Consider the following 26414-nt stretch of genomic DNA (forward strand, 5'->3'; position numbering starts at 1 on the left):
GGCTGAGTTCCCCAAAGAGGGCAGAGTTCCCCAGACAGGTCAGGGTTCCTGCCTCCCAAACAAGCAGGGCAGAGTCCTGCCTCCCAAACAGCTGCCTGCCCTGCCAGGGGGGCACCAGAGGCTGCACTTGCTGCTCCCCACTTTCCCTCACTGCTTGCATGTCAGGAGCAGCTTGTTGGTCCTTACTGCAGCTGACTTCTCATTTCCCTTCTGCTTGTCACTTCCCCTCTTTCAACATCCACTCTTCTCAGTAGTTTATTTATTCCATTTCTCCTTTCCCTCCCTCTCTAGAATTTATTCCATCCCTCTCTTTGCCAGCAGAAAGGACAGATTTACCTCCCTCAGCCCCTCCCTCCTGCTCCCAGCATCCCTGCAAGCCTGCTTCCAAGCCTGCTGGAGCCAATGGCAAGTGTGTGGCTATAAAAGTAACAAAAAAAATTCCACATTTTGGAACAAAAGGAGTGGGTTTAAAACCTGTTTCTTCTCCCACTTGCTTCAGAGGACACCCTGGCTTGGGAGGGCTTTTCTTTTCCAAACACTCTGCTCGAAATAGGCATTGGTTATAAAAAAAGCAATTTTCAATCTGAAGTGGGGGTGGTGGGCATACATATTCAACTCAACTCATATACATTTTGGGTAATTTAACATTTCCATAAGTAGGCAGTCTGTGTAGTGTAAGCCCCAGTGATCCTTAGCCATTCACAGCAGAGCACATGGGTACATGAGCTCTGTTGAAATTAGCAGCAGTGTTTGCCTCTGGGAAATAACAGTCCCAGGTAAAAGGATGTGCTTGAATTGCCTTTGCAAAGCCTTTGGATGAACTGCTTAGGAATGTGATCATCTCTGCCAACGAGGAGCTGTATCATTTAAGCACTGTGGTTTTTGTTTGAAAGCCAGCTTGTTAAAAAAATATGTGAAAGTGGGCAAAAAGTGTGCTGCTTGCTAGGGAGGGTGTGCAAGGTCTGAGTCTGACTGGGGTGGGACACTTAGCTTTTGTTATTCTCTTCAAGGGGCCAAAAATGGAGTCATGGAAAAATCCACTGGTAAAAATAAGGCTGGAAACTAAGCAGAGAATTACTAAAGGAGAAAGTCAGAGAGAGAGAATGAATTAATAAAGAACAGAAATAGGGAAAGAAAGCAAGCAGGATAATATAAAATATGGTAGAACAAGTATATTACAGATCAGACAGCCATCCATCACATCTGAGTGGATTATTCTTAACTAAGTACACATGGGCAAGGTATTAATTTAAATCTTTTTTCATGTAGAAAATGACTCCAAAAGAGAAGTGTTGGGAAAGCATTAATGAGTGGTGAGGAAGGTGTGTGTGCTGGACCCCTGGCACACAGAGCTGGGCATGGCTGAGCCAGGCGAATGCAGGCATTCCTAAGGAGGGTTCAACTGGGCTGCATCTTCTGTCTTCTTTCTTCACCTTTTTAGAACATGCAGTAATTTCCCTCTGAGGAAATAAATTTTCTCCAAAACTGTATATTTTCTCCCTGTGCACATGTGTATCTTTTTCCTTCTGGTCTGGAATGCACTTTTGCACAGGAAGTTTTAAACTACCCTTTATACCAACCTGTGTCAGCACGACCACTGCATAGTTTTCTCCCACCAAAAGAAAAGACCCCTTACAAATCCTTTATCTGACTTTCAGTAATGAATTCATTCCTTTACCTGAAGCTCAGTGGCTCATTTTGAGTGAGAGTTCTCCTTTCCAACACAGCACCCCTGGGGCTCGAGGTCATGGCAGAATCCTCTGCAGCTGCGTGGCAGAGCCAAGAGGGAGGTTTGACCCCCTGTGGGGTTTTGTGGGGTCGTGTTTGACCCCCTGTGGGGTTTTGTGGGGTCGTGTTTGACCCCCTGTGGGGTTTTGTGGGGTCGTGTTTGACCCCCTGGGGGGTTTTGTGGGGTCGTGTTTGACCCCCTGGGGGGTTTCTCATCCTCTGCTGACTCTGGGAGCTGCTGGTGGCAGATGATTCTCACCATAGTTCATCCTGCTTGATTTCTTTTTCCTGCCAAGCTTAACAAAGACGTTCCCTAAAGTTTCTAAGTTCACCTCAGCTGCAGAAGTAACAGCAGGCATTTTGGGGCTGTTTTGTGGGGAAATGCACACCTTTCAGATTTATTTCAGCTTGAAGAGGATTTGAAGGTACATGTTAAAATTGTCCTGAAATTTTTTGACATCAAGAAGAAAAGCATTAGCATGAGTGAAAAATATCTGAGATTGTCAAGTGGTGTGAAATATGAGAGTAGAGGGTTAGCACAGAGGCTGTTTCCTCCAGCCTAAATTAGGTACTCAGTCAGACCTTCCCCATGAGCCGAGTCACACTTGATGGAAACGACCCATTTATAACAGTTTTACCAAGGGCTAGCTCATGACAGCTGAGCATTTGGGCTTCTTTGGTGATTTTTGTCTCAACACTTGCAGCTTGTGATAAAAAAGTTTTAAAGCCTTAAGGAAAGTTCCTCTTCTTTTTCTCTGTTGGGAAGGAGCAGCCACAGAGCCAGGCCAGCTCGAGGTGCCCCAGAGTGCCCAGGACCAGCTTCTCCTGGCTGAAGCTAGCCCTGGAGGAGCTCTGTGTCTCCAGGTCAGCCCTGTTCCAGGGCTCTGCACAGCCCTGGGCTGGCTGAGGGCAGAGGGATGGAAGGAGGCAAGTGGGGATGAGCCCAGGGCTGTGGGAGCAGCCAGAGCCAGCATGTCAGAATGTCAGAGCCACCCTGTGCTGCAGCCCTGGGTGCACTGCCAGCCCCTCTGTGGCTCTGTGCTGTGCCAGCGTGGGGGACATCTCCCTGCTCCTTGGATGGCCAAGAAGTGATGTTCCTGCAGCCTGCAGAGCAGTGGTGTTTTCAGAGCCCAGAGTGCTCCTGTCTGCCTTTGCTCTGACCTATTGAGCTGTGCAAGTCCAGCCCTGAGAGCAGGGATCTGCTAGACTCAATGTGAAGTTTTAAGGGCATTTTGGTCAGATTGTTTTTATGAGACTTTCAAATACTTTTCATCTCTGTACTAGAATTACTTTTCCATATCAGCAGATGAGTTTACCTGAAACTGCTTTTTGTACCCAGAGCTGATTTTCCGAGTCACCATTGCCCAGGATGTGAGTTGTCCCAACTCTGTCCTTATCTCCCTTTCAGGAAATGATGTGGAACCTGCAGCATCTTATCAGAGGCTCGATTTTGTGAAAGCAGCAGTTGCCTTTGTGCCTTCTCAGAATTGGGGTCCAAGTACTGGGGTTAAGTGGAAACATTGCATTAGCATTTCTCAGTGGGATGAGTGCTCAGGGATGCTCAGCCTTCACCACGTGCCTACATCCCTGCTGGGGCACACGTTTGGGGTTGGCACTGGTGGCTGTTACACCAGCCCAGCTAAGGAAGGTGGTAATTTAATAATGCTGATTTGCTTGTTTAAATGAGGCAGCATATTTTCTCTGTGAATTCTGTTTGTTGCTGATTGAGTTCTGCAGTTCATTGTCAGCCCGTTTGCTCTGTAGTAACCATCACGGGAGCTGCATTCCCATTCCCACTCAAACCTTGGCCTGAGCTTTCTGTTTCTCCCAGCCACTCCCAAGAAGGAGCAAAATGCATTTCCCCTGCAGGGAGGAGTGTAGCCAGGTTGTTGAAGCAGAGCCAGCAGCCTTGTCCTGGCTTGGTGGTTCCTTGGCTCAGCTTTGTTTGAGGTTTCACCTGCCATGACAGCTGATTTTGACTCTAGATGTTGCTTCCTGCCTGTGCTGTGCAGCTGAGGGTAACCTTACCCAGGTCTCAAGGTGGGAGGATGAAAAGCAGCAGGAGGAAGGTCCTTGCAGCATGGCCAGCCAGCCTGGGGTGGGCAGGGCTGCCCTGGTGAGCGTTCTCTGTGCTGCCAGAGCAAGGGGCGCTGAGCAGCTCTGGGAAGGTTTTGCTGTAGAAACAAGGGGCATTTTGGTTGTTTCAGCTGCAGCCTGCCAACCAGGTAGTTTTAGGCCCTGCTCAGGATGACCCTCGTGGCAGGCAGGTATTTTGGTGTGTGTCGTGGACATGCTGCTGTCTGGCTCACGGGGAGCAGGGGAAGCAGCGTGTGGAGTGAGGACCAGCCTCCCTCCCTTTTGCAGTTTCACAGGAAGGATATCTCAGTGCTGCTGGCTGATTCATTGTGCTTGTTCTCAGAAAGCCACCTGGATGGTGGCACTTCTCCTCCAGTCTCATCTGCACACAGTAAATTCCTGCCAGTCCATCTGCACTTGGAGCCCTCAGAGCTCTGAACACTGACAGCACGTGTAATAAATGATCACTTAATGCAAGGCCAGAACAAAATCAGCTTCCCAGACCTCAGTTCTGACCAAATTGCCTTAGTCCTGAGGACACAGGGAGTACATCCAGCCCTGAGTTTGGTGCAGCCTGGGCTGGGGCTGGGTGGATGGGGGGTATCAGCCCTGCTCTGCAGCCTGGGCTGGGATGCCCAGCAGAGAGAAGGGCAGGGTGGTGCTGAGGAGGTGCCTGGCTGGGGCACAGGGAGGCATCCCGAGGGTGTTGGGTCCCCCCACGTTCTGCTTTTGCCGGGCAGGCTTGGAAACCGTGTGGTCCACTTAGCGCTAAGTCATTCTTTATTAAAAACAACATATGCTTATCGAGCACTTCCTTTTCTGTCTCACTGCTTTTGAATATGTTGTTGTGGTTACAGTAACCAGTCATGCACTTTTCTGAGCCATTAACTGGTAAAAGCATTTTCTTTTTTCCATCAAGAAGTGATAAGGGCTAAGTTACGAGCTCCTTCAAAGTGCTTTCCTGTGAGGAAGGCTCTCCTGTGTCTCAGACAAAGCCTGTGCTCTTCCAGGTCAGCCTCTTCAGAAGTTACTCTGGGAATCTGTCCTTGTTTACCCTGGTGACAGCCAGAAGTGGCTGCAGTTCTCACACTGAGCCCCTGGGCACATTTCCAACCTCCTGGGTGGGACCAGGAGAAGGCACGGCCAGGGCAGAGCTCCTCTGGGAAGATGCTGTGCAGGTTAAAATTCTGGGTCTGGAGATGAGTCAGCAGAGGGACATGGGGCCTCACCAGGTTCTCCACAGGTGCAATGGCATGTTAAGTCAAAAGGCAGTGAAATAAAAAGGGAAATTTTGGGCAGATTCTTGGTAACGATGCCTGTTCCTGAGTCCTTACAGCTTTGAGGGTCACTAAAAATGCTGATACTTTGCCTTCCCAGTCATAAAAATAAAAATGATCATTTCCCTACAAAAGGCCAGGCAGTAAAGCAGATGGAATCAAGAAGTATTACAGCTCAGTGTTAGCCAGAAGGAACAGCTGAGACTAATCAGCTTTCATTTAAAAGTATAGCATTCCCACTAAGCTCTTGTTGCTGCTGGCTTTATATTCTTATTCCTATTAATCACTGCTATTATGAATTTGAATGGATGACAGCTCTAAGAAGATCTTTGGGGAACCAGGATCAGGGATGCTCTGGGTGAGGTGCTGTATGAAGACATCTACAAAACAGGGCTGTTCATCCATAAGGATAAACAAAGACTTCAGGAAAATAGGTTTCAGGAGAGAAAGCTGGGAGATAGATGGCTGTATCCAGAAGAAAAGCTACAAGTTTTGATTTCTAAAATTTCTGAGAAAAGTCTGTGAAAATACTACTATTATGGCTAAAAAAAAAAACATTTCAAAATGGCAGTTTCAGTCTTTGGTTGTATAATAGCCTAAATGTAGCATTTAAAGAGTATCAGGAGATGATTTCTAATGTTTTGTGTTGTGAAAGATACAGGGTTTTGGTGTGTTTCATACTGATTTGAAATAAGGACAGGTTTTGTAGTCTGGTGTTTCCTGTGGGATAAATTTGATTTATTGGCTGATTTATTGGCTTACCATGATGCAGAAAGAGGTGAGTGAGTTTTGGGGAGAAGGCTGAGGAGGGTCAGCTGGGGATGGCACAGAGGGCAGGACGGGAAGGGCTGCCCAGAGCTCTGGGTCTGTGTGCAGGACAAGAGCTCTGGGAGATGTTTGAAAGTGGCTCAGTAACCAGCCCTGCTCAGCCCTGCTGAGTGGATTTTTGGGAAATAATAACGCTGGGCTTTGTCCACAGCAGGCAGCAGAGATAAGGATGGGTCATTACATAACGTTCACATGATGGAGAGATGATAACGTGCTCTAAAAAAGGCAATTTGTGAGTTGGTGGCCACTGGAGGCCTCCATGAAAGATGGTGAAGATACTGGAACAAGACATTGTCCTGCACACCAAAGGACTTCAAGTTATAAATTTAATTAAGATAATCTACCTCATTTTAAAAGGAATTGATTCAATTCCTGAGATAGACAGAAGTATGTATTTTGTGCAGTTGCTGTATTGATCCCAAGCTCAGCCCATCAGTGGGGACAGTGAGGAGCAGGAGCTCCTAAGGCTGTGCAGAAAGTTGTACTGGGTATTTCACCTTCAGAGCCCATGGAAAGATCTTGCCCAAAAATTCAGAGAGGATCTTTTTGTTTTGAGCAGTTGTATTCCCTTCAAAAGGTCATTCTTGAAATCCATTGTCAGTTCTTACTTTTGGTCAGCAATCATGGAATATTTGTGGCTTTCCCTGGTCTTCCTCAAGTCTGGAATAGAGAAATACTTAACTGAGTTTGTAGGGGAGTTTGTGAAAGTGATTACTGAAAAATCTGAAAAAAGTGATTACTGGAAAGTGATTACTGGAAAATCTAGATAGATCTCATGTCTTCTAGGAAGAAGCCAGTAAAAGAAAAAGAAAAAGAAAAAAGTAAAAGAAAGTAAAAGAAATCAAACGACAAATAAAGGTTCTTAAGTTTTGAAAGAAGAGAACTTAAAAGAGCAGTATCATTTGTCCCCAATCTTTCCTGTGCTGAAGAAGAGATGAAACAGAAAAGTTTTCCTTTTATTTTCCAAATATAATAATACAATAAAAATAGGTCATGCCACTTAGTCTGAAACAGGCCATGGTTTAAAAAAAAACCTGTGCTTCTAATTTGTGTATTTCTTGTGGGTTTTATCACTCAACACCCACATCACCTAATTATATACACCTCGAATCAAAACTGAAGAATAGCTTGCTTATTAAGATCTGTCAGTGCTGTTAGGAAACATGCCAGTGGCACACATTTTGTTTCTGGCTTGCCTGTCAGCCCTGCCAGCCCAGCCCTGCCTGGCCCTTCCCGGGATGGGGTGGGCTGGGATGGGATAATGGGATGGGATGGGATGGGATGGGCTGGGATGGGATGGGATGGGATGGGATGGGATGGGATGGGATGGGTGTGCTGGGTCTCCTTCTGAGCAGGGCTGAGCAGAGGGCACTGAGCTCCCAGCCCTGCCCCTCTCCTCACCTGCTCTCCGTGCAGACATTCAGTACCTGTAGCTCACCTCTCCAAGGCCTTTTCTGCTGCTATCTTTCATCTTTTCCCCTTGTTCTTATGCATACTCTTTCATACTTGTCACGGAGGAATATTGGGATGGAAAACTTTTATCTCTTCCAATATTGGATTTTGCCTCACGGTGTTATTGCTGTGTCTGCAGCAGCCTCATTTCCTCCTGTACATACCTTTATTGCTGAGTTATTACCCAGGTAAATTTTCTCTGCTGTCACTCTGCCATTTGACACAAGGTGATTAGTTTAATAACAGGGGTTATTTTTCAGAAGCTCCTGGAAAGGCTGATGGACAGAGGTGCCTCCCACATGTAGTGTTCAGTGTGGCTTTATTATCACTGCCTTTCACTCCTTGGCACTAGTGCTGAGCCTCGGATACAATTCCTCAGGTTGAGATAGATGCCCAAGAAAATCAAATAGCAACAAAGAAGCAGAGAAGCTGTTCCTTAAAGCTGGGCAAATACAGACCAAAGGAAAAACAAAAGCTAATATTAATTTGATTTTAAAAATAAATTAGCTTTAGCTGTTTTTTCATCCCCTTTGGCATTTATTTTCCAGAATTCTGCATCCCATCAGATTATACTAGTGTAAATGTTCTCAGAAAGCTCATTTTTAGCTAGTACACTGAATTACTTGTATGACCCCCAGGGATCAGTTCCTTGTAATTACACAAATAAAGTACTTGACTTACTTGTAGCTACAGCCTGTAACTGGTGCAGTGGCAACTGCTGATGCACACGAGCCGTGTTTTACAGGAGAGTGCCCAGCAGCAGCTGCTCCTCTGCTCTCCCCTCCAGCACAGAAGCACATTTTGGCCATGGAGAAGCTTCCTGGTGCAGAGTGCCTCTCTGGTTTTTGAAGCCCTGGGAGCACCTTGCTGCTGCTGTAGCCCAGCTCCCTTCTGATGTGCAGAAAAAGACAAAATACAGGTTTGGCAAAGTGGCACGAGGGGGTAAGGAGAGTGCCAGTACTGGGGCTATTTCAGGGCATTTTACAGGTTTAAGACCCAACAGGTGAAGAGCCTCAAGACTCACCCTGCCCTCAGTGTGCCGAGAGCTCGGTGGGGTCAGCAGGGACAGGAAAAGTCTCTACTAAAAACAGCAGTGGTGCAAGAAGTGTTCTGGGGTTTTCATCCATGCTGGGCAATAAATTCCTCGTTAGCCTTGGGCAAAACGTGGAAGAGCTGGGTTTTCATTTCCTTCCCTGTGGAAGTGCTCGGGAGGGAACAACATCTGAGCGCCGGGAGGTGCTGCTGGCAGCAGGCTCTGCTGGTGGAGCCAGGAGCACACACGGGGAGCCAGGCGTGGTGAGGAGCAGCACAGCACATTCCTGGAGCACTGCAGCCCTGCCAGGAGCTCGCTCTGGGTGCTGGGGCTGCTCTGGGTCTGCGATGCACTTCAGCTCCAAGGATTTCCTTTTCACATGCATTCTGAGCCTTGCATCGCTGCTGCCTGTCTCTGCCCTGCTCTGCTCCCCTGGTTTCCTGCTGCCTCTGATGAATGTTTTTTCATCTTTATCATACTTGTTTTTTGATCTGGAGTTTCTTAGGGCAAGTAGATCCTTTTTGCATGCTTGGGATATTCCCAGCATACCCAGAAAACTAAATGAACAACAACAGTATTGTAAAGGTCTCTGGCAATGAAAGGCTGATTTATTTATGTGCTGTGGTAGAAGGTAGCCCAGTAATGGATTAAGACTTAAAAAGGGATAATAAAACCAACTTAATTTAAATACTTCTTTTTTTATATAGCAGTGAGAATGAAAATGGGGGGATTTAAAGAGTTTAAGCCTGTTGTGCTTTGCATCTCTGTCTGTGTTGTAAGAGTAAGTTATTAGTAAATCACTGACCTGTATGCATATTTTAGAGGTATCATTAAAAGCCCAATGATGAACTACTCTATACATCTTTCAATTCTTAGGTTATAAGCCTTTTATTACATAAATCACATTATTTATTTTAAAATATATAAATAATTTTCCTGTCTGCAGAAATAATTCAGTCCTTGGCATTCTTGCATCACGCCGGCTGCAGCTGCTGGGAGCAGGGAAGGTGAATCTCTTAAAAACTATTTTCTCAGTGCACACTTCAGTATGGAAATGTGATTACACTCAGCTATTATTTAGCAGTCCTCATTCTCACAATGAGTGCAGCCATTCATTTTTCTCACAGGTGCAGTCGCGGCTGTGTGCCCGAGCAGGGCGTTGCAGTTCCTGCTCTGCTGCTGGGGTGTGCTCAGCCCCAGGCTGCCCTGAGCCCTGCTCTGGCCCAGGCCAGGCTGCACTTTGGGGCTGCTGATGGGAAGGGTCAGAGCAGGTGCTGCACACCCAGACCTTCACCTGGCACAGCTCTTTGTCTTTTTCAGCACTGAGCAGGTGACAGCAGTGACCTCCAGTGCTTTGGCTGCTTTGAGACAGTTGTGTGGAAAACCTGCAGCAGCACACACCTATTTGTGGGCTGCCTGTTCCTCCCATTACCAGGCACTGCTCTAATTTACTCTGGACTTTGTCCAAATACAAGATTTTAAATATATCAGTTTTCTTTCTCAGGCTGAAGTTTGTGGGAAAGTTCCAGCTATTTTCACTGCAGTTATTTCCAATAATTAGACTCAGAAAACGCTTCTTCTTGTCCATTAAGTCAGAGACTTGGTGTGGGACTTTGTTAAGTCTCCATAATGTCTGAGACAAGAAAATTTCATTTGCTCTGAGTTCAGTTTGTACTTTTGCCCTTGCTGTGGGGAAAAAAAAGTAGTTTGACTTTGGCATGAGCTTCTGTAAATCTCTCTTAGCAGATATCCAATAAAAACATATTAGACTTTGGCAGATAAGTTTTTCCCCAGATGAGTTTGCTTTGAGCAATAGAGCTAGGCAGACTGTTTTATTTTTTTTTCCCCTGGGACACTTGTGGAAAAGACAAGAGAATGGCAGCAGTGGGGCAGGAGCCAGAGCAACAGTGGGGAGTGGGAGCAGGAGGCGGAGAGAGGCAGTTCCACCTCACAGCTGTGCTTCTCCCTTTCCACGCCAGCTTTCTTCAGCTGAAATGGGATCTTCTGGTCTGGACAGCAGCTGACAGAATGCTTTTCCTGCTTTCTGTTGCCTTGCACAGATGAGGAGCAGCAGCCCAGGGTCCAGAGTGCTGCCCTGGCTGCAGCAGGGGATGAGGGCACGGGGGCTCCCCGGGTTCTTGGGGATCACCCCAAGACTGCAGCCTGGGATTCTCTCCTGACACAGCAGGGAAGGGCAGGCTCCTGCCAGGAGTCCTCCTGTGCTGCAGGAGCCCGGGAAGGGAGGGTGGCCCCGACCCTGGCAATCCTGTGTTTCACCTCTGTTCCCAGTGGGGAGATTTTGGTTGTCTAGTTAAGCTCTCAGAGAATGCAAATTTGTCAGTGGCAGCTGTAGGAGCCTGATGGTGGAAGAACAAAGTAGGAATTTCTAATGTGCATATAATTGTAAAGAGAAGGATTTTTTTAGTGGGAGATCAGCGGCAGTGCAGAGTAATAATCATCTTAAAGGGTGACTCTCTAGAATTAGTTGTTATTTTGTTTGAGTCCTTTGAAATGGTTTCCATACTATATAATTATCTTAAATTTTAAGTGCTTCCTGCAGTGATAATGTGTGCATTTTTGCATTCTTATGTAAATGCCTTAGCAGTTCCCAGTGTCGAATTGGAAATGCCATTCAAAAACAGGTAATGGCTTTGCAAAATCTCAGGGAAGAAATGAATCTCTTTCTTCCTCATCATCTTCCAGTTTGCATTCTGGGCTTTCCTGGCTGTGTTTGCAGCTCTGCCAGCAGCTGCTTTTTGGTAACAAACATCCAGTGGTGAGAGACACTGAAGTGAAGAGCTGAATCTCACCAGCAGGAGTTTAAAAAGACGAGGGACCAGCAGACAAACTGTTATAACCTGCAGAAAGAAAGTAATTAGTTTGTAGACCAAATTAATCCTAGGCAAAGCCACCTAGGACTAATTCTAAGACCATTGTACTGTAATGAAAGTGCAGGAGCCCCTGCTAAGATGATAATTTTGGGTGGTGTTGCTGTGAACACGAGAGCTGCTCCCTCTGGGCACCCGTGGCCGGGGCAGGGATCAGAGAAATGATCCCTGGCAGTGGAATGGGAGAGCAGCAGGGGGAAATGGAAAGATGATCACCTTTGTGAGGGACACCCTTGTACTTCAGCTGCAGGCTGGCTTTGCTCTGCTCACCCCTGGCTGCTGCAGAAGCTGTACAGCACACAGGGAACCACAGCTCAGAGGCAGAGCTGATCCCAGGCCCTTCAGATACCTCGAGAAAAACACAGCAGTAGTTTTCAAAGTAAACCTGGGCCTGGCTTTCAGATTCCTTGTGGTACAGCACCCAGCATCTGGTAATCTCCTGCCAGTTCTCTGTTTCAGCTGTGCTTAAAATTTCCTGAGGCAGAGACACGAGCTTTAGTTCTCAAATCCAAGTGCTCACATCATTCACCTTTTTGTGTGACTCAGGGACAAAGATTTCACTCAAACCCTCCTAAATCCTTTCAGGGAGCTCCCTGTCTGTTCAACAGGCAACACTATCAGGGGGATGGGGATGGGGATGATGGAAAGGGTTCTTTGACTCAGATTCTCAGGAAGTCTGAGAGACTTGCTGGAGTAGATGTCTAAGTCAGGTAGTGGTCATACCTATGTTTGAATTTGGTGTTTTTCTAATTTTTTCACTGTAAGAGAACTCAGGACAGCTCTCCTGTGGAAAAGTTATAATACAGAGATCTGCAGTGTTTGATTCATGGAGCAAGTGTCCCACAGCATTCCCAGAAATCTGTGATTGCAGTCCAGGCTATCTTAGGTTAGGGTTTTAAATTGCACCTCCCAGAGACATTTGGGTGTCTTCCAAGTTCAAATTAGGTTTGCAAGTGTTTTAGCAGGGACCTGTTTCTCCTCTGCTGCTTAGACAACAGCAGCATGGTGTCTCCCAAAAGTCTGGCTCCAGAGTAATCTTTGACACAGCCCAGGGGCAGCAGGGAGTCATAAAGCAGCCCAGTGTCCTGTCACTGTGGGAGAAAGAAGCCAGAGCTTCGTGAGCTTATCTGAGTGCTCAGGCTGTCTCTTGGAAGGTCAGGGCTATTTCTTGGCTTCTCTGGCTCGCTGGAGTGGAGGCGTGCTAAGAGGACACACAAGTGCTGGAAAACTTCCCCCAAACTTGAGTTGCTTACAAGGCGTGTACATGTGATTGACAGAGAGAGATTTAGCCGTGCTCTGCATGTGTCCCTGTGTGGGTGGGGTCTTCACCTGCTGAAGGAAATGTGTTCCACCAGTCAGCATCAGCTCTCAAGTAAAGGGCCACTCTTGTATCTCATCTCCCCTGTGTAATCCTTTATTACCTTGTTACTGAAGGTTTTGCCACGTGAAGCCTCTCAGATCTCACAGTGAGCTGCCATCCCCAATACAGACATCCCTCTGAGATTCCCTTAGCAGCATTTGGGCACTGGCATCGTGGAGGGAGCTGTGAGGGGGCACACATTCCAAGGAGCATCATGCTCTGTATCAAGAAGCAGGGTTTGGCTGCCAGCAATGCCCTGGCACTGCCAGCCTGCTGAGGTTTGAAAAACATCCACCCATGGCGTGCATGAATGAGCGGATTTCAGTAAATCAAGCTCATTTGAAAAGGTCTCATTACCATTTGGTCAGACAGAGGTGCTGCTTTGGTCAGGGTGGAGCTAACCAGTTCCTTGAACCTGTGACATTCACATTATTATTATTATTAAGCTCAGTTTTTATATTTACACTTTGTATTACGCGAGCTGAATTAATAGTGACAAGTATCAAATATCTTGGGTTTCTCAAAGCAAGATGTCTGTGTGTCTTTGCAGGCTGCCTGAACATTAGGAGCTAACCAAAATGCAGGGAAGGCATGGGTAATACTTGCCTTGGTTAAAATACCTTTTGGATCAGGTTCTGAAGGAGTCACTGCTTTTGTTGAGTGTAATGTGCTGCTTAATTTTCCCACCACTGATGTTATCCATATTAACAATTATGCTTGCAATGCAGTGCTTCAGAATAAAAGCCTAATATTAATAGGCTAATATTAATTAATAGGCCTCTTAGTTTGGTATTATGTTTTAGCATATAATCCCAGTCCAAAAGCTCTGCTGCATGTATTTCTTTACAAAGCTTTCCAGGGGGTTCCCAAAATAGGTTTGGCAGCGTTGCTGCAGGGGAGGCTCCTCTGAGGCAGCAGCTGCAGCACAGGCAGTGCCCAGGGCAGCGTGGGGACAGCTCTGGGGCTGGGGCTGCCAGCAGGAGGGACAGGGATCCCTCTGGGGGACAGCACAGGGGCTGGGGCTGCCAGCAGGAGGGACAGGGATCCCTCTGGGGGACAGCACAGGGGCTGTGCTGAGCACGCGAGGCACGGCTGAGCACCAGGAGTGGGCACCCACAGGGGCACAGGCGGAGGGCAGGGCTGGCTGTTCTGTGGAGCTGACAGCCAGCAGGAGCCCGTGTGATGGAGTGTGGCATTATTCCTGCTCTGCAGCTCCTGCTGGTATTTATCTTGCACTCGCAGCCTCTCGCAGGCGCTGAGCAGAGGCAATTGCTGGTGTGCACAAAAAGAGCTCGTTCAGCAGCAGCTGAGCTCTTCTCTGGTGCAGACCCCATCCTTCTCCAGTCAGCAGAGCTGCTGCAGGCTGGGGAGGGCCGGGCAGAGCGCGGGCTGTGCTGGGAGGGCTCTGCCATGGGAGCGCAGGATGGCACTCGGGGAGCAGAGGGCATCCCTCTGCCCTGGACTGAGGCAGCTGCAGGCTGGCACCGACAGCATCCCCGGCTAGCAGGGCTCCCACACGAGGGCTGCAGCGCTGTCCCCTCGTGCTCTGAGCCTGTGCATTCAGCTGCTCTTCCCCAGAAGAGAAAAAACCCTGTGTGCTTTCTTGATTTTCCACAGAACTCAGGAGCTCCCACTGCAGAAGGGAACATGTCCGTGCTTGTAATTAAACAGGGAGATGTAGAGCTTGCTGCAAACACTGATCAGATCATTGTTTTCCAGCCCTTTGAGATCAATGTGCATGAAGTCATGGGTGTCAGACCAGAGGAGATCTCTTCCATCTCCCCAGCCAGGCTGGGCTGGGCTGGGCTGTGCCATGCCATGCCATGCCATGCTATGCTGGACTCTGCTGGGCTCTGCTGGGCTGTGCCGAGCTGGGCTCTGCTGGGCTGGGCTCTGCTGGGCTCTGCTGGGCTGTGCCAAGCTGGGCTCTGCTGGGCTGGGCTCTGCTGGGCTCTGCTGGGATGTTGCGAGCTGGGCTCTGCTGGGCTGGGCTCTGGCTCTCCTGCTCCCTCAGGTGCCACTGGCCATGTCCAGCCAGTGCCAGTGGGCTCAGAGCTTGGCCCTTGGAACAAGGACATGAAGGGCTGTCTGTGACTGAGAGCAGGAGATGATCCACACACTTTAAAGGATTTTTTTCAACTTAGGTCTGTTATTTTTAAAAAGGCACACACTTAAATGACACTTAAGTTGAGGACATTCTGCTCAACAGCTGTGCTGGGGAGAGATTTGGCAATACCAGGATTTGATGTCAAAAAATAAGTGCTAGAAATCTGATTGCAGTGTCTGGCAGGTTCTCTGTGTAATAATGGATTTGTTATAAAGTAGGTTGCTTAGCATCTTTGGGGCTCTCTGCTCTAGTTCTGGGGAAGAAAGCTGTTCGAGCTGCTGCTTGCATCTTTCTCCCTTCCTTTAATATTTAAGCTTGGGTACACTGACTAATCAGAGGGTCAGAAGTGCCATAAAATTGGGCTATATTTATCAGAGACACAACTGAAAAGAGAGAGAACTTTTCAATAGTGAGGTTGAGCAAAAAAGTCCATTTTACTTTGTCATAAGACAAATGACTGAAAATACCTTACTTCTGTTATGCAACTCAGTGGTTCAGCCTCTTCTTAAATGTTGTGTTTCAGTTCTGGAGATGATAGAGGGGAAAAAAGAAAGAATTCAGTAAAGGGTAGTGAAAATGATTAAAGGCACTGAGAAACTTTCATATGAGAAGAGATTTAAAAAGATTAGGCCTGCTTATTTAAGACAAGAGATGAATAAGCAGAGGCACGATGGAGAGATGTGGGATAATGAATGGCACAGAGTACTTTTATGTGCTGTTTTCCAAAATTAAAAGCTGAGAGTAGAAAGCTTTAAAAAAAAAAAAAAAGACAAGAAGTGTGCTTATGATAAAAAACAACAGCAGACACATTTTAAATATGTTTTCCACAGTGCTGGATTCACCTGTGGAAGCCGCGGTGGCAGGGAACAGAGATAATGAGCTTAGGAAAATTATGAAAAGGACTGGCTGCTCTGGGGAGAACTGAGAGCCTGCTGAGAGGAAAAGGGAGCTCTCTGGTGGGTTCCAGTGGGAGCACGGTTCAGCAGCTGGCACAGCCCCAAGGCTGCTGCAGTGATGCTCCAGCCCCAGTGGGCTCGGGGAGTTTGTTGCACACTGATACCTGCACACAGAGCACCTGCTGCAGCTGCCTGGGCTGCTCCAGGGGACCCGAGTGCTCCTCCTGCAGCTGCACAAATTAAACAGGGTGGGTGCCAGCACTGGAATGTGTTAAAATAAGACTTGGTCATTCAGGTAATGTCAGAGGTTTCCCTCTACAATGCTTCCAGCATCATCAAGGTAAACATGATGCAGAAGAGAAGAATTTAGGGTAAGTGGGTCTTCTGTCCAAGAGAAGAATTTGAGGTGAAGTGGGTCTTCTGTCCAAGAGAAAAATTTGGGGTGAAGTGGGTCTTCTGTCCAAGAGAAGAATTTGGGGTGAAGTGGGTCTTCTGTCCTTCTTCATACCAAGTGCATTGTGTGTCAGAACTTGGTGGGATGGGTTAGGACAGGGACCTGTGTTTGACATCTCTGAGCTGGACTCCTGGGCATCTTGCAGAAGTTCTAAGCCCCATTGCAGGTGGTTTTCCAGCAGGATTAATTTCCTCTGCAGTAATCAGAAGAGTGCCTTCCTTCTCTGTGTATTGTATCTTAGTTCTGCTGCCCCAGTTAAGGAATGCTTTGGTTAATCAACAGAGCTGTGAAGTGAAGCATCACCAGCAGACAGGGGAGCAATAACATGATTATGCATAGTTCCTGTCTCAGTTCCATTCCAGCCTTGTTTACAGGCTCTGAGTGGTTTCCCTGGGGTCACCAGGCAGAGCACGCTGAGGTGACGCAGCCAGCTTTAAATAGTTGGTTATTGATGGGCCTGAAGGCCACGAAAAACCTGGGCAAAGATGGGGACTTGCTCAACTGAGTCACTGGAAAGGGTAATGAACAAAATTCACACCTCTGAATCTCTGTATTTGTAATTAATATGTTTTCTACTTCGGTTCACTGTGGGCATTTTTCCCTGAATTTGTGCATTTGGTTTCCTGTGCAAAGGAATGATGTCTAGGGAATCATTAGGGGCTCATTTCAGTGCTTTTCTCATGGATTCAAAGAATACCTAGTGACAACCTGAAATCTTTCTCTGGAGATCCTGGTTATCCAGCTGCTTCCTTGGGCTCCACTGTACCCTTCACAGAAGCTTTGCACTAAATAATTTTACACACCACTGACAGTTTGTGTTTCACTTGATAAATTCCTGTTCATTGCACTAGCAATAAGGAAAATCCATTCTGTGGAGCTGTTTGGGATCACTCTCCAGAAAGCATTCCCTCCCCATCACTCCTGTCATTACGTTGTTTTCCTGAATAAATTCAGTGTCTCTTCTCTGTATAATTTTTGACCTAATTTCTTCCTTCCGTGCTTGTGTGGCCAGTACACCAGGTGAGCTCCAGGGGAATTGTTGCCCAGATCAGCTGGTAGTTGTCTGCAGCAGTTAGTTGAGCCCCCCAGCCCTGCTGGGCTCTGGGCTGCTGCAGGCTCTGTGAGAACTCCCTGCAAGGGGCACGGCCACAGTGATGCTGCTCCCTGGGCTGCGCCAGCAGCTGTCCTCAACAGCCCCAGAGCTTTCTGGAAAAGGGGTCTCTGCTGGTGGGCACAGGGACAATCCCACGGCCAGAGCCAGGACCTGTGCAGGAGCAGGAGCTGCTCCCTCTGACATCACCAGCATTCCTCCTCAGCTGAACTCCAGCAACGCGGGCAGCACCGTGCCACTGGAAATGTGCTACCTCTGGTACAAAATGCACTGCTTGGAGCTAATTGTCATTTCCACTGCTGCAGGAAACGGCTTCTGGGAGCTCAGGAAATGCCAGCTGCTTCAGGCTCCTCACACTGGGGATGCAAACGCTGTTACTCCTGTGTGAAAGCTGAAATATTCCCGTCCTGTGCTGCTGATAGCCCTGCACACTGCAGGGTGATGCTCCCGAGGATACACCCTGGGACTGCACGTGCCAGGATGGAGAAAATCAATCTCTGTTAATAAAAAAAGGCAGGCTCACTGGCGCAGAAAATCACTACTCTGGAGCCTTAACGAGGCTCCTTCAAAAATTCATGATTATAAAATGGAATCCTGGGCTACATTATAGTTCTGAAAGAAATTGGGATATGGAGGGAAAAAAATCCAATTTTCATTAAGTGGAGAAAATAAAGGATAAATCCTGTACACAGACATAGTCATTGATCACAAGGAATATAATTACATGCTCAATATATAAGAACATTTTCCAAGTTTCCTGAGTACACAATACTTTTCTTGAATACTTTTCAAAGTTAAATTTTCTTTTCTTGCTGTTTACTCATGCCTCTAGCACTCAGTCCATCTAAACAAAATCTGTAATTGTTCTAATAAACTGCTGTAGGGTTTGTTCTGTCTGGGACTGAACAATCCCAGAACAATATTTGAACAATCTGGGATTGCTCTAATATCCTGCTGCAGGATATTCGACCTGTGGTGAGAAGAAACATTGAACAAACCCAGTCCTGACCTCATGGCTTGAAGAATTTGCTGGTGGCCCCTGCTGATGGTCTCCAGAGTGCCCATTCAGAATGCAATAAATGGCAGGGAGCAAACAGCTCCTGCCCTGTGCCCTGAGCATCAGCCATCCCAGCCAGGGCTCTGAGCACTTCCCCACCCACAGGCTTCCCCTTGTCCTGAACCCCTGCTCCACAGTCATTTGGAGAACAGAATAATTAATTAATAATAATTAAATAATAATAATTAGCACGCAGTCCTGCAGGGTAGGTGGGTGTGATGGCTGATAATTTGGAGGGGGTTTGGCTTCAGATATGTCTTCTGCACATACAGCAGGAGGAATTCCAGATTGGCTTTCATGATGTTTTAGCTTTCAGGCTTGGCATTCTGTAATGTAGCCTGAATTATTTTAGAGATAATCTAGTCAGCTGTCTGGAAATACAGCTACTCTGGGTGTATAAAAAAGGCCACAGGGCTTTTTTACCATATTATCGTATACCAAATTATTATTTTTTAATTATTCTTCACATGTTCAATGCAGCTACAGATTTGTTCATGAAGGAACCTCTCAGTAGTTCATCTGATCAGCTCAAAACCAAGAAGCAGCCCTGACAGTTCATCTTCCTGCTTACTTGAGCGTGGCTGAGTCACGACCACAGCGACTCCAGCACTGTCTTTCCCTTTTATTTGTTCATTCATTCATTCAGTGTTAAGGGTGGCTGTGTGAGGGGCTTGGGTGACTGCAGTTTATTGTCATTTAGGTGCCATCATCAGTGACTTTTGAGGTAAGCAGAGATGGAAATAGTATTTCACAGAAAGAATTCTTTTCATCTGTTTTGAGTAATAATGTATCCATAACACTGGACTCTCCAGAACTCATTGGCATCGTTTTCATTGCAAGGGTGGGCTAAAAGGACAGCTGAGAGACAGGAGAAACCTGGCCTTGGATAATCAACACTTGTGTTTGTAAACCTCCCATGGGACTGGCTGTGTGAGCTGGAAAGCGTTGGTGTCAGTTGGGAATTGATTTCCCTGGGATGCCTGGGTGCTCCAGGAGGGATTTCCAGGAGGGATGCATTTCCCTGGGATGCCTGGGTGCTCCAGGAGGGATTTCCAGGAGGGATGCATTTCCCTGGGATGCTCTGGGGTGCCTGGATGTGTTTGTAAACCTCCCATGGGACTGGCTGTGTGAGCTGGAAAGCGGAATTGATTTCCCTGGGATGCCTGGGTGCTCCAGGAGGGATTTCCAGGAGGGATGCATTTCCCTGGGATGCTCTGGGGTGCCTGGGTGCTCCAGGAGGGATTTCCAGGAGGGATGCATTTCCCTGGGATGCCTGGGTGCTCCAGGAGGGATTTCCAGGAGGGATGGATTTCCCTGGGGTGCCTGGGTGCTCCAGGAGGGATTTCCAGGAGGGATGCATTTCCCTGGGGTGCTCTGGGGTGCCTGGCAGCCTGGGCTGCACCTGCAGGGCGCTGGCAGGCTGGGCTGGGCTCAGCTGCAAACTCAGAGCAGCACAGCACTCCAGGAGAGCGGAGGGAAAAGCAGGAGTGAGGGAGGGGTTCTGTGTCTTTCCTTGTGTCCCCACAGTGTCCCCTCCGTGTCAGGGGCTCTGGGCTGCTGCTCCCTGAGAGCTCCAGAGGAGATGCTCGGGTTCTGTTTGCAGTCTGACCCTCTGCTGCTGTGTACAAGCGAGCCTTTTGTACCCACAACAGCTCCAAATTACTGTACATAAACCATAATCTGCCAGTGGGAGCACTGTAGTTTTCCATTTTGCTGCTAATTGGATGATACCCTTGCAATAGTCTTTGTTACCATGGCTGGTGCTGGGCAGAGAACAGTGAGGGAAGGCTTTTATGCAGAAATCTTACAAAAATGCAATGACTATCCCTATTTGACAGCAATTGAAACCAATTGTCAATTAACTAAATAACAACCAATTAGCTTAAAGGAAAAAAAGAAGAAAATTGCTTGCTTCACATCCTTTGTTGAAGCAAATGCCAGTCAGAGAATGGGAGCTTTTTTCTTTCTCTTGTAATGACAAAAGGCCAAGATGTGCAGAAAATGCAGAGTGGTGGGTTTCTTTTTTTTCCTAATACCATCCTTTTCTCACATGAGAATATTTTAGAAACTGGATAAGAATATCTCCAGCTCCTGAGACATTTAATTTCCTGTGATATTTTAAAATCAAAATTACAATCATTATACCAGCACAGTTTTTCCTCCTTTCTTCCATGCCTCTGCAGGGTACTGTAAGCACGAGGGCAGCTCCCCTGCAGCTGGCTGCCTTCACAGGGGGAGGCCAGCAAACATCTGGCTGCTCTGTGGTGCAGCCTGAGGCACCATGAGCTGTTAACATCTGCATGGCCAGACCAGACCCTTCCTCTTCATATTTTAGAGTGCAGAGGTGAGGTGTTGCCGGGCGTTGTAAGGGTCGAAGGCTGAAGGAGCAGGGCTGTTAGGGTTGGGGAGAGACACGCACTGGCTGCTGGCATCGTGCCCTGCCCTGCCCTGCCCTGCCCTGCCCTGCCCTGCCCTGCTCTCTGGCGCAGCTGAGGGCAGCAGCTGATGCACAGAGCACCCTGCGGGCTCTCCCTGCCTGCAGGGCTGCACCACAGCTGCTCCCGGGGTGACACAGCTCCGTGTCTGCCTGACACCCGTTAGCTGCATCAGTCAATAAATCCTCTACTTTTTACTCATTGTTCACAAAGATCTTATTACATTCTACTCAGAGCTGCTCACAGCATCACTTCACAGGCTGCAAATTGTGTTACTCCTTTGTTAATACCTGTAGGACCCGTGTTTCATAACTGGATGGTTGAGGATGAGAGGTATGACTTCTGCCCGTTCAGAAAGTGGTGGATGTTGATGCTTTTTCATTAACTGATGTGAGATTTGGCCTGCATGTGTTGATCTCTTGCTTTCTTACAGGAGCATTTTACACCTGAATGCAAGTTCAAAGAATCAGTATTTGAAAACTACTACGTGACATACTCCTCAATGATCTACAGACAGCAGCAGTCTGGCCGGGGTTGGTATTTGGGTCTTAACAAAGAAGGAGAAATAATGAAAGGAAACCACGTGAAGAAAAATAAACCTGCAGCACACTTTCTTCCAAAACCCTTAAAAGGTAATTGCTTGGGTTTGCTCCGTTTATCTGAACTGATGCTGTGCTGTGTTTAGTTCCTGTGCACACACATTTGACCTGTCCAGCTGCTTATGTAACAGGAGTGTCATGTTCTGTAAGGTGTTGGTCTCAGCAGTCCCAACAGGTTAAATCACAACTCCTGGCAGGGCTTCTTCTCTGTTCCTGAGGAAATGCTGATTTTGGTCAGCTTAGGTGTGTCCTGCAGGGCTGTGTGAGTGCAGTGGGACGGGGAGGAGTGGTTTTCCCCTTCTGTAAAATGTCAGTCCCCTGAAGAGGGTCTCAGAGGCTCTCAGGGAGAGTTTGAAGTGGAAGGGGTCTCCTTGCCCTGGGTCTTGGTCTCTCCTTGCGTGGCAGGTTGCTGGCTGAGCAGTCCCAGCGTGCCAGGGCTGGCCTCTGCCCCAGCCCAGCCGTGCTGATGTTCTGCTCTCTCTTGCCTTGCAGTGGCCATGTACAAAGAGCCTTCCCTCCACGACCTCACAGAGTTCTCCAGGTCTGGGAGCGGGACCCCAACAAAGAGCAGAAGCGTTTCAGGAGTGCTAAATGGGGGTAAATCCATGAGCCAAAACGAGTCGACGTAGCCAGGTTGAGGCCAGCCAAGTGCTCTCTAACAGAACCTTACCTCTGGATGCAGTTGAATTCTTACTCTCAGTCTTTCATCCAAACCTTCAGTTGCCCAGGACGAGGCACCGAGCTCCACAGGTCACCCGTTATCAGCCATTAGATCTTCTGGTTGGCAGAGGAAAATCCCCAGGCATGTAGAAAGTGCTTGTGCACACACCAGGCAAGGCAAGGACAGCAGCAGGCACAGCTGCGGGAACCTCCGAGAAGAAATGTCCAGCTCTTTCTCTCTCTCACTTTTTCTTTCTCTTTTTCTCTCTCTCTCCTATGCTTTGTGGAAAACGAAACTAAAACATTTCACGGCATTCACTGCTGATAAGAATTTGCTTTCCAACTCAGAAAAAGACCACTTTTGCTCTTCAAAGGAAATTTTAATGCTTGTATGTTTTATAGGGGCAAACGAAAAACAAATATGTAAACTCTGTTGTTTCCTTGGCTTACCGTTTTATATCTAAGGCTTGATAAAAAAATGTATCCTTTAATTTGGAATAGTGCAACTTTTTGATTTCTGAACTCCAATGGGTCTTTAAAGCTATGTCTTTAAAAAAATAATTCAAAATTCAGGGTTGGAACTGAGAGTTGGTGTCTCAGGCTCAAGCAAACAGTGTTCTTGTGGTTTTAAACACAATGAAATATAAATTTTTATAGATTTGTAGTTTCTGGTAAAGTTCTTGTGCTAACCCCAGTCTGTAGGAATTGAGTTGTTTTGTTATCCCAAGTGGAAGTTAACAGAAAGGGATAAAATTATCCTCCAGTGTAGATTTCTCTTAATTCCATTTTGTGTGTCATGTTAAACTATCGTTGTGGCTTCTTTTCTAAAGACAGAAACTGTGGAATTAAGGTGACTTAATTTTTTTATAAGAAACGTCTTATTTGTAAAAGTCCTTTCACTGTAACGGGCACGTGAATATTGTGTAGGAGGAAGCGTTAGGACAGGTTACCCCTAAACAACATATACTTATACATGCTATTGGAAACAATTGTTTAAAAATGTAGTTAGGTTTCCATTTAGGTCATCATGTCTGTTGCATGGGAGAAAGTTGGAATATTGGCATAGAGTTGCATGATGTGTCAGATTTTGTGCATTAATCATCGTTGGATTCTGTGCTCCAAAACTGAATTAGTTCTGTACAGGCAGCTTTCTGCCTGGTACAAAAAAGTTGTTTATTATTTGTTGTATACACAACCATGCACTGAATAAACTATTTATATTAAGATGTACTTTTTAAAAAAGCTTGTTTGATTGTATGCTGTACATCCATGGTTCACTGGAAGGGAAAAGGGTTGGCAATTAAATTATGAAGTTACAAAATGTTCAAAATTCATTGTAACTAATGTTCGGAATCTGTCTGTGTGACAGTCATTCCATACACACAGAAATTCAAACCTGCTTTGCTTTTGGGCCCTTCAGAGCTGGTCCTGCGTGCCCAGCTGAGATACTCAAACACAGCCACCTCTGGTGCCCCCGGGGCTGGAATGAGCCCTGGGCTGGGATGGGCTGGGCTGGGCTCTGCTGAGCTGAGCCGTGCTGGGCTGGGCTCTGCTGAGCTGGGCTGGACTGAGCCGTGCTGAGCTGGGCTGGGCTCTGCTGAGCTGAGCCGTGCTGAGCTGAGCTCTGCTGAGCTGGGCTGGACTGAGCTGGGCTCTGCTGAGCTGAGCTGAGTTGTGCCATGCTGAGCTGAGCTGAGCTGTGCCATGCTGAGCTGCTGGCCCCAGAGCTGCCCCTCTGTCCTGGGCCACCCCTGCTCCCTGTGTGCCCCCTGCCAGCCTGGGGGCTCCCGGAGCTCTGGCAGCTCCAGCTCTGCTGGATGGAGGCTCAGCATACCTGGGGGATGCTCAGCACTCCTGGGGAGGCTCAGCACACCTTGGGGTGCTCGGCATTCCTGGGGGATGCTCAGCACTCCTGGGGGAGGCTCAGCACTCCTGGGGAGGCTCAGCACTCCTGGGGGAGGCTCAGCACTCCTGGGGGATGCTCAGCACTCCTGGGGGATGCTCAGCACTCCTGGGGAGGCTCAGCACTCCTGGGGGAGGCTCAGCACTCCTGGGGAGGCTCAGCACTCCTGAGGGGTGCTCAGCATTTGCTGGCCATCACTGCAGCTGCTGGCTTTAACAGCCAGCTTCATCTGGCCTCCCAGAAGAAGGCTCCCATACCTTTGCTCTGGAGGGAGAACATCCCTCTCTCCTGCCTTTTCTCTCTGGAGAAAAACTTCCCAGGAAACCTTTGCTCATCTGCAGCATGCAGGCAGCTCTGACAGGTGAGCTTCACTCATCAAGGTGTTCCAAGAAGTCCTAGCAGGGACAAGTTTTCATCTTGGGTGGCTGAAGAACCAGTTCTAGAAGACAAATATGGAAATGGAGGCAAAAATCTGCCCCTAAATGTGAGGCTGAAATGAAAATGAGATATTCTGTTGTCTGCTCCGTGTTCCTCCCACCTGACCAAGCTGGAATTAAACCAGCTTTAAGGTCAGGGCTGGGAGAGGAGGGAAGGAGATTGTTTCAGATCAAACCTTGTTGTTTCATGGCAAATAGCAAGTGAAGAGCTCTGAGCTGCTCTTAGAGGGCCAGGCTCCCCCAGCTCGCCCCTTCCCAGAGGGTGAACAAAGTGGGAGCACATCCAGTGCTGCAGAAATCCTTAAAAACTGAAGATGTGGTCACAATTGCTCCAGAGGTTTTGCTAACTCAGTGGGTCTGGATCATCTCTTCCCTTCAGCTAACTGTGGGATGTCCTTGGGGAATATTTTCTTACCCCTCCCATCCCCAAACTTCAAACTCATTTGGTACATGTTCCAAGAAAGGAGCTGGAGTGCCTTGGGAACATAAAGCCTGGTTTTGAAGTAGGCAGCTTTGCAGCCCAGCTGGTTCAGTGCTGGGTGTTTCCCACCCTAGAGGTAACTGGAGCTCTGCTGCTTTGCCTCATGGCTCCAGCATTCCTGCTCCTCTCCATCCCCTGTACCTCCAGCCTGGAGCTCACCTGCAGTCAGAGGGAATTTCCTCTCTCAAATCCTGGTCTGAGCTCCGCAGTCTGACCCAGCTGTGTTGGTGCCAGCTGTGAGCATTCACTGCCACATCTCCTGTTCCAAAGCTTGCTGATGCACCCAGCTAACACAGGCTGCTCCTGGGTGGAGATGAGGACAGAGATGTGCTGATAGACACAGATGTTTCTGCCAATTACCTTTGATTTCTGACAAACCTGGTCCAACAATATTTTTTCCTTTCAGGTTACTGAGGACTGAAAGGGGAATATTCCTGCTGGAGTGCTGATAGCAGGAAAAGGTTATGTATCTATGAGCAGAGTGGGGTTTTACATGGCGTGTCTGGAGCCATAATTTGGGTTTAATAAGGAAAGAGTCCAATGTGATTTCACAGAGTGAAGGTAATATTCTGCCCCAGCCAGCAAAGTTAAGACAAGAATGTGGCTTCATCAGAGGACCAGACTGAAGAATCAGCCACCAGAATATTTATTTCAGCACCCATAAATTAGGAAGTTAGATTTTCTTCTGGATAATACCTTCCTTTGAGAAACCTGCTAAATGCTGGGAGAAGGTCAGTCTGATGTTTGTCTGTCAGAGTTAGAGGCACTGGTAAGGCTGCTGTGCTGTGCCACAGCTGCAGTGGCAGATGCACACCTGCAGTCAGGAGAAGCCCAGGGGCTGCTGTGCTCCCAGCCCTGAGCTCCTGCAGGATGGGCACTGCCAGGGCTGGGGATGCCTTTCAGCTGTCCCTTCTGCTGTGCCTGCCCCTGCAGCAGGGCTGCCAGGAGCTGCCACCCCCTCCCAGCAGCTCCTGACACTCCTGGCTTCACCTGCAGAGCCCCAGAGCACTCAGGGCTGGGCACACCACTGCAGCTGCAGCCCAGCAGCAGGGCAGCCCTGCAGGCAGCAGCAGCGTGGGGCACAGCCCTCACTGCTGCCTCTGGGAGCCCCCGGCAGAGCTGGGTGCTCAGAGGCCTTTGCAGGGCTCTGACCCTGCTCCTGGCCTGGCTCGGGGCTGAGCCAGAGCGGGGACAGCTCCTCTCTGTGTCACAGAGACCCCTCTTTCTTCTTTCCCTGCTCAGCTGCATTTTGCCCATGCTACCTCTGCACGGTTGTGTCTCTGCAGGCTCCTGCTCTGCCCCGCTGGCACGGTGGAAGGCAGTTCACTGCCAGCCTGGGGACTGTCCCAGGGAGCCCAGGGAGGAGCAGGGCCCCTGCTGGCCCTCTCCTGGGGATGCAGGAGCTGTACCAAGTCAGGGATGAGGAGCTGTGACAATCCAGGGATGAGGAGCTGTGACAATCCAGGGATGAGGAGCTGTGACAATCCAGGGATGCAGGAGCTGTGCCAATCCAGGGATGCAAGAGCTGTAACAATCCAGGGATGCAGGAGCTGTAACAATCCAGGGATGAGGAGCTGTAACAATCCAGGGATGAGGAGCTGTGACAATCCAGGGATGAGGAGCTGTGACACA

General features: G+C 48.1%; 1 protein-coding gene across 6 annotated transcripts in view; it reads left to right on the top strand.

Moving 5' to 3' along the window:
* FGF13 (fibroblast growth factor 13) overlaps positions 1-23310 on the top strand; it is a 196729-nt gene extending 173419 nt beyond the window's left edge. For all 6 annotated transcript variants that reach the window (XM_041459235.1, XM_041459231.1, XM_041459232.1 and 3 more), the window contains 2 exons: positions 21136-21334; positions 21794-23310. In XM_041459235.1, coding sequence (XP_041315169.1) covers positions 21136-21334; positions 21794-21930 — 336 coding nt within the window. In that variant the 3' untranslated portion in view covers positions 21931-23310. The remainder of the gene's footprint in view (positions 1-21135; positions 21335-21793) is intronic.
* The last annotated feature ends 3104 nt before the right edge of the window (positions 23311-26414 follow it).

This window comes from Pyrgilauda ruficollis, unplaced genomic scaffold, assembly GCF_017590135.1.
Source record: "Pyrgilauda ruficollis isolate IOZ18807 unplaced genomic scaffold, ASM1759013v1 scaffold133, whole genome shotgun sequence".
Classification (NCBI taxonomy): Eukaryota; Metazoa; Chordata; class Aves; order Passeriformes; family Passeridae; genus Pyrgilauda; species Pyrgilauda ruficollis.